This window comes from Pecten maximus, chromosome 4 (genome assembly GCF_902652985.1).
Source record: "Pecten maximus chromosome 4, xPecMax1.1, whole genome shotgun sequence".
In the NCBI taxonomy this organism is placed as follows: domain Eukaryota; kingdom Metazoa; phylum Mollusca; class Bivalvia; order Pectinida; family Pectinidae; genus Pecten; species Pecten maximus.
The window spans coordinates 32895400-32903899 of NC_047018.1; the positions used below are offsets into that span (position 1 = coordinate 32895400).

Here is an 8500-nt window from a genome sequence, read left to right on the forward strand (position 1 = left end):
CAATTAACTAACTCCTCTTTCTTTCCATCCTCCATTCGACAGTGGAACCAACTTGATCTTGAAATCAGAAATAGCGTGTCTTATCCATCCTTTAAAAAATCTCTCTCAAACAGTTCTGTGGTTCCAAATTATTATTCTTTCGGTGATAGAAAATTAAATATATTGCATGCTAGACTAAGAAACAAATCCAGCACACTTAACAATGACCTGTATAGAGTAAATTTGATTAATTACCGTCAGTGCCAATGTGGACATCCAATTGAAGATGCATATCACTTTTTCTTTGCTTGTAATGATTATGTGAACCAGAGAATATCATTGTTTCGTGATCTGAATGACTATATTCCACTGGATCTGCAGTTACTTTTACACGGAAGAAATGATTTATTGCAAGAGGAAAATTTAAGAATTTGTCAAGTCACTCAGATATACATCGCTAACTCAAATAGATTCTGATTTCTCTCCTACACCCATTTTAGATTTATATTTCATGTATATATTTACATATGGTATGTTATGTTTTTGTGTATGTATACATAAGTATGTGTGTATATATATATTATCAATTGATTATACTTATTCTTTTCCGTTGCCGACAACAAAAGAGAAACGGATATTCAAGGAAGTAAGGAATGAAAGGAGAACGAAACATTGGCATGGGAAGTGATGAACATTAGTACCAGCAGCAAGCTTTGGAAAGCGCTTTGTGTATACTTCTGTTGTCGGCATCGGATTAGCTCTTATCTAAATTACTTGGGTGGATATATACAGATATGTCTCTCTCTCTCTCTCTCTCTCTCTCTCTCTCTCTCTCTCTCTCTCTCTCTCTCAATTTAAATATGTAAATATGTAAATATGTAAATATGCCATCTTGTTGTAATGATTATGTATAATTATATCGGGAAAGGGCTTTATATAAGTTGTATAACTTGTGCCCAATCCCTTTGTAAAGTTCAGTTACAAATAAAAATATGTTTAAATCAAAATCTTAGCAGGATTAAACAGTCGCCTAAGTACCTGTCTTCATTTCGATTGCTCAAGCAAGAGGTTATTTCAACCAATAGAAGAGAGACAACTCTTGGTCGTACCGAGTGTCGCTCTTCAGTGTTTGGAGGTAAAAAAATGTAAATTTTGGTTCAGATTGAAGATGGCTGTGTGCCTCTGGGAACACATTTATTAGGCCGATCTATCTATTTAAGAACAAAATGATATTGAAACACGCCAATTAATTGTTTCTAATGAAAGGAGAGTTCATCCGCAGCAGTCATCAGTGACGCTGTATACAGAGCAGTTGTATAATCCACTGACAGGCCAACACTTTCAAAAGACGAGAGACTCGCGCTTTTATCAGTTTTCTTTCATTATTGTTATAAGGTAAACATTGCATCCACGTTCAGTTATGTTTTAATCAGTTATTGTGATAGGCCTTAACACACAGATATTTGTTTAATATGCAACCATCTCACAATATATATATACAATATATGAATGTATTTTATGGGATGAGTAAGGGTCATTTCTCTGTTCCTTCAGTCAGAACTGCTATTTAAATTTGTATAAATAACACACACATCTTATGTATCAATATATTTCTTGTTAATGTAGATGCCATACACGACATTAGATTTATTTCATGTATCTCAAATCATCTAACATTGATGTGGTTATATAAACCATATAGCTTATTAATTAATCACGGGGAATACCCATAGGGGCATAGCTAGTGATATTAAAAAAAAAAAAAATTACAATAATCATATATTAGATATGATTAACTAAATTAGATATTGGAAACATTCCTACCTTTTATCAACATTTTTATATTGGTCTGGTGTTAATCACACATCAAAAACTGAATAATTCACACTCCTTCATGAGCTACCTGGCACAGCTATTTACCGGCAGTTCTGTCACCTTCTTTTCTCTTTTTTTTTAATGCATATATATGTGTGGTTCCTTATAGATGGCAGCCATCAGGGATAGACGTGCCAATGCTGGCAACAAGATGGGACGTATGTTAGAAGCTGAGGAAGAAGATGATTTCTATAAGACAACTTATGGTGGCTTTGATGAGGTGATGTGATAATGATCTAAACCAAATAGCATACAAACTTTACATTGATGAGCTTGAAATTGCAATATTACTTCAAACTTTAAAATGCTGTTCTTCCACAGCTGCTTTGGTTTTTAGAGAAATTTTGAGGCATAATTATAGCCATGGTTAGGCAGTTAACAGTTCATTATTATTTTGGTTATATCACCAGAGACATATATAGAGAGATAAGTAACATCGCTATTTCCCCGTACAAGTGGTGGCTCCCTTTATTCGTGACCACTCAAGCATATCCCTTATCGAGAGCGCCCTGTCCCCTATCAAACACATGCGAGCACAGGTAAATTGGGCTTTGCGCATGTGTGTATCGATGTACTGGAACTTATTCGACATGTTCTGGTTAATCAGCCATTACGTCAGACCAAAACGTCGTCATTTTAAATACACACAAAAAGCACATCGTTTTATTTTGGCCACTACAAAAGTTACCACATTAACCAAAAACTATCAAACTTATGGGATATAGTCTTATTGATCATGCATATTGTGGTCATTTATCCGTATTTTCGAAAATCCTTTGGGTCCTATTCGAGATGTCCAAGTTTGTAATTAAGCAGCCATTACGTCAGACCAAAACATCGTCAATTTTAAACGCACACAAAAAGCACATAGTTTTATTTAGGCCACTACAAAAGTTACCACATTAACCAAAAACTATCATACTTATGGAATGTGGTCTTGTTTATCATGCACATTGTTGTCATTTTTCCGTATTTTCGAAAATCCATTGGGTCCTATTCGAGATGTCCAAGTTTGTAATTAAGCAGCCATTACGTCAGACCAAAACATTGTCAATTTTAAACGCACACAAAAAGCACATCGTTTTATCTAGGGCACTACAAAAGTTACCACATTAACCAAAAACTATCATACTTATGGAATGTGGTCTTGTTTATCATGAACATTGTTGTCATTTATCCGTATTCTCGAAAACCCCATAGGGACTTTTCGAAAATTGGAGATTCCCGCCGATCTTTCCTGCGGTGTGCTTGACTTTCATACTCAAAATACAAACACTTGGACAGCAAATTGTGATATATTTCATATTGATGACACTTCTGCACTTTGATATTAATACATAATTGGATCTTGGTGATGATTTCAAATAGAAATTATCCATAATTATGTGTCTTGTTTTCAAGTTGTCTCCAATATGGCGTCTAGTGAAAACTGAACCGAGCGACCGCAAAGGATTGTGGAAAGGTCAGGGGCCACCATGTAGACATAAGGGCAAATAGAGAGCTGCCAATCTCTCTATATATGTCTCTGATATCACTGACTCTTTGTATGATTAATAAGGATAGTTTATCAGAGCTTTCAGTTTCAGTATATCTCTGACTGTAGTTCTATACTATCACCTCCCAGAAAAGAACTTCGACTTGCATGTACACTGTAAACGGCCATGTATACGTTTGTATTTTTCATTGGGACTAGGAGGTAGAGCATCCAGTTGACCCTTGTTTTTTTTTTAGCAATTTCAGAAGTAAGACCACTTTTTCTCAGAAATCTGAAGGATCAAAACATGCATCAAATAGACATTAACTGCCAAGCAAAGAGTCAAATCATCTTTGGGGGAGCCAAAAACATTTTTCTGTCTATACGAGGGATACCTTTAATAATGATAGCAAGAATAATTTTTGAGCATCTCCTTAACCTTAGTCATACACTCTAATCATATGAAAACCAACCATTATATTATTTAAGTATTATGTTTCTGTATGTTTTGTAAAATTACAATTTCTTGTTTTCAGGAAGAGGGTGATCAAGTGTATAATTCGGAAGATTCTGAATCCGATCAGATCGACTCCGACTTTAGCATTGATGAAAATGACGAGGTCCGCAGCGATGTTGATGATGATGATGCCCCCAAAAAACGCAAAGGAGTATCAACTAAAGCCTACAAGGTTAATTATGGATCTAATTCATTTGAAAATTAACATTTTACCAAGCATGTGAGCGCAATCTTTATCACAGAAGTCCTTTTAAGAAAAGTTCAAATCTCTGAAATTGACGTTTTTACCATTCACCAGCTTTAAACCAATAAATGTTTTAGGAGGTTGAAATACGTTATTATATATATTTGTGTCCTCATTATTTATTTAATTACTTATTGATTTATTTACTTTGCCCATTTCCTGTGGAATTTGATATTTTACATTACTGTGTTGCTTGTACAGATGTGAATTACATTGAATTACCTCACAAGCATTATTCGTTATATTTTTACAGGAACCTGTCAAAAAACCTAAAACCGAAGAGAAGAAACCAAAAGAGAAGAAAGAGAAAAAGAAAAAGACTGCATCATCTGTTCAGATCTATCACACACCTCTAGGTAGGTATGACAGCTGTATAACAGCCATAACAACAGGGGAACAAATCTTGATGAAAGTCTTTTGACAGGTATGAGACAAATTAAGTGAATCTCTGGAATACATATAAGTTTGGACAAAAAATTTAAGCTTTAATCTGAATTTTGAATTCAATTCTACAAGTTCACTGAAAAAATGGAGAGATTTGATTTAAAAAAAATAAACTGGGGGGGAAATGGCAAAACACTTATCTCAAGCTGTTTAACTATTTTTTGTCAGAGAAGAAATCTTTACGGAAATCAACAGCAATCAAATCCAATGCTCGAGAGGAACGTGAAAAGGTACGAGAGATGAAACAGAAAATGTTGAAGGATATAGCAACACAGAAGAAGGTGGCAGAGGTGAGGAGGCTGACACAAGAGGAACTACTGGCCGAGGCAGAGATTACAGAGGAGCTCAACTTAAAGTCTTTAGGTACAGGAAATAATTACAGCATTTAGTCTGTCCCTAAACTGAAGTTTTAGTCTCTTGGTATAATGTGGGGGTTACCAGAGATAATTGTTTTTATAAGATGTGTATTTAATTTGTATAGGTTGTGAATCCTGACACTTTTGTACCTATACTTTGTTTTGGACTGACATTCAACTGAAGTGCGAGTCATAATCACTCTTTAATGTTAGGTTTTTGAAATTTGAATAACTTTCATAATTAAAGTAGTAATTTGAAATATCTTATTATTATTTAATTGATATACAACCAATAGCATTTTCCTGTGCAACTTAAGAATCATGGGAGAAATTTTTAAAAAAAGGTATCGTTACACAGTAAGGATCTCAACAGTTACAGAATTGTATGAAGAGAAATCTTGTGTGTAATAGATTCAGACAATACAACATCTTTCCAGTTTTATATCTCTTAATTTTCTGCTCTGTATCAAATATTAAGCTGTGTGTTACTGATTCATACAGTATTTTACAGTAATAAAAGTTTCACCTGACAATATTATCTAGTGATGTGTATTAGTTTAGATAATAATTTTATAATTGATATAAATGATAAAACAATGATAATCTTTACTTAGTAAACAATTCTTTCTACCCTAATTATAAGTATTATGCAATAATGAAAAACCTAGAAATTTAACAAAATCCTTTATTTACAAAATGATTATTACTAAACTTAACACAGATGAATTTCCCATTGGTGACCTTGAAAGTTACAATATAATGATGTGCATCTCCATCAGTGGACTATTAATTTTCAAAGCATATCAATTTCATGCAAGGAAGAACTTTAAAATGTTATTGTGGTTTCTGAACAATTTGTTTATAGAGAATTACCAGCGTATGGAGATGGAGAAGAAGAAGAGTCGTGTTTCTAAGCAGATACACCGTGGCCCTCTGATTCGTTACCAGTCCTTCACAATGCCCCTGATAGAGGAATTACCATGTGATGTGGAGATTAGTGTAGATGTTGACAGGTCAGCATTGATTGATGTTTATGAGGATTCTATTTATTTCATTATTTGTCATTGTTACCAGTTGAAACTGGAAGATGGCGAAAAAGTTTCTAGGGAAGAACCTCTATGTGTTTTGTGTGATAAACCATCTAAGAATACCGCTATGTTTTTTAATGTAATTTTTTTTTTCATATTGAAAGATATAAGTTTATTCCTAAATACTATATTCAGTATCAAAGTAATATAAAATACTCAGAAGTATTTTGTACAACTAATGTAAAATTATTGTACTAGTTTAAGGTATAGATTTACAGTTATATATGGTTGATTAATGCAAGGAAAAGAATATATCATTTAATGAAACATAGTTAAAAATTGGTACTTCTCTGTTATAAACAATATGATTTGTGTCTGGTCAAACTATGTCAAAAGTCAAGTACCTAGGTACGGTTCAGGTTTTAAAATTCAGGTACCTGTGGCCAAAATTCTGTACCCATGACAAGTCTACTAAATGTCAACGGCAGAAAGCCATGTAACCAGAGTAACCCTTTATACTAAGGGTAGATAACTGTTCCTTAGCTGTCATAAGGGTTATGGTAGTGTGTTATCATGGTTGTAGATCTCTATGTCCTGGATTATGCGTTAGTTTTGTGCTATCACAAGGAGACAAACATGAACATACACAGCCTCCCAAAACACATAACTCATGCATGCATCTCGCATACAGGGGAGGCCATCTTTAAATGACCACAGCTGTTGAAAGGACAATACAAAAACCTGGATTATATTATGCCATGTTAGTGGTAAATAAGATTACCATTGTAAAGATACCCCTTATTCAGGGTAAATACTTATGCACTCCATGTAATGATAGTGTATTCCATGCTCAGGTTAGATAGCATAATATTAAATATTATTTACTGAGATAATTTCTTACTTTAATAATGTTTTTTTTCAGTATTGAACCCCAGAAAAAGGTAGAAGAGTATGACCTTGTGAATGGTGAAAAGTGCTCGAGGACATTTGTAACATTTACAGATGAAAGGATATTCAAGGACTACTTTCCACAGAAGAAACACAAACCACCTGTAAAGCAGTACTGCCCAGTGACTAAAAAGTCAGCTAAATACTTTGATCCCATCACACAGACACCATACTCCTCTCTGAAGGCCTTCCAGTGTATCAGAGAGGCTTACGCCCAGCAGCAGGAGGAAGCAGGGCATAAGAAGAAGTGACATTATGTACCTGGATATATCTCATGCTTGTGTTGAGAGAATGTTGATGAGAAATGAAAGTGTAATTTTGCAGGTATATAGGCTTTGAAGCTGTTTATGAAAGTCATAACTATATTTTCAATGAAGCAAGAATTATTTAACTTGCATTTGCTAAATATGTCAGATTTAAAGAAATTTTAGACAAAATCTTTGATTGATTCATCTGAAAATAAATTTTGCATTCATCAGTGATAGCCATGCACTGTTTTTTATCAGAAGTTATTACAAGCAAACGTAAAATGTTGATACAGTAAAAAGCTGATTAAGTGTATTGTTGATATGCTATGAAATATGCTTAAAATCCCCTTTATCATGTCAGCATATATGTATTGTAAATAGTGCAGACAACATGCCTGTCATTCCTGTTTCTATCATTTCCATTTTGATGTGATGATATCCGCAAGTTCATTAAACATTTTTTAGGGGACAAAGGATTCTACTCAAACAATGTTACCTAATAATGTTCTTGCTCTACTAAGAGTATATTGTTATTAGTTATCATAAATATTCATACACCTGTTCATATCCATTACCTTTAGTACAAGCTTGTGTACTAAGCACTTGGGGTGAAAAAATGAGGTCACTGTTACTATAAATAGAACTTTGACGTCTTTGCTCTAACAATTTCATTTTTCAGCCAATTATTGTTCAGTTTTAAATACTTGTATAATGTTTGATGATAAAACTAGAAAGACATTATTATTTATCATGTTAAGGCATTATAAATGATAAAGATTAGTACCAAATGTTGTACATGATTTGTAGAAGTGTGAGTGGGTACAAGGACATTTGAGTATCTGTGAGAGGTAGAATCTGTCACTTTATATCTACATGTATGAGTGACTGTGATTTTGATACACAGTTATATCATGGTTACTAAAAATAAACTACTGATTATACAATATCAAGTGATTGTAAAACATTTTGTAAGCGAATGTGAAATTGGACCAAAATGACTTGTTGCTTTGATGAACTTTACATTGATATTTCCAACAACTTACATCTACATGATTGTAATTTCACTCATATCACAGTTAACTGAAGTGTAATCAATCCTAAATGTAATCAGTATGTATGGTATGAATTAAGGTGATTCCAAAGAATGTAGATAAACATATATATGCAAAGGAATTTGTACAAAAACACATCAGATAGTATTTAAATGTAACAGAAATACTGGAAATTGGTTATGTAACATCTAAAGTTCAGATGGGCACTTTTTACCAACTGAACTCCCCCCTTATCTGGATACATGTCTCCTTTACATAGTGTTGAAGGCAGCACCATGCAGGAGAAGGAAGACTTAATATTCTATTGTTGGGAAGGCAGAGGTGGGAGACAATGG

General features: G+C 33.7%; 1 protein-coding gene across 1 annotated transcript; it reads left to right on the plus strand.

Moving 5' to 3' along the window:
* The first annotated feature begins 1103 nt into the window (after positions 1-1103).
* LOC117325878 (vacuolar protein sorting-associated protein 72 homolog) lies at positions 1104-8059 on the plus strand. Its single transcript, XM_033882377.1, has 7 exons — positions 1104-1374; positions 1964-2074; positions 3865-4017; positions 4343-4445; positions 4702-4896; positions 5755-5902; positions 6840-8059. Exons 2-7 carry the CDS (start codon positions 1964-1966, stop codon positions 7114-7116), a joined length of 987 nt encoding a protein of 328 aa, XP_033738268.1. The 5' UTR covers positions 1104-1374; the 3' UTR covers positions 7117-8059.
* Positions 8060-8500: the final 441 nt, after the last annotated feature.

What these genes read in the sequence shown, in the direction of transcription:
- LOC117325878 (XM_033882377.1), top strand. Translation starts at nt 1,964, where the DNA reads ATGGCAGCCATCAGGGATAGACGTGCCAATGCTGGCAACAAGATGGGA. An exon ending in CTTATGGTGGCTTTGATGAG is followed by an intron (nt 2,075 to 3,864) that starts GTGATGTGATAA and finishes TCTTGTTTTCAG; the next exon opens with GAAGAGGGTGATCAAGTGTA. An exon ending in TATCAACTAAAGCCTACAAG is followed by an intron (nt 4,018 to 4,342) that starts GTTAATTATGGA and finishes ATATTTTTACAG; the next exon opens with GAACCTGTCAAAAAACCTAA.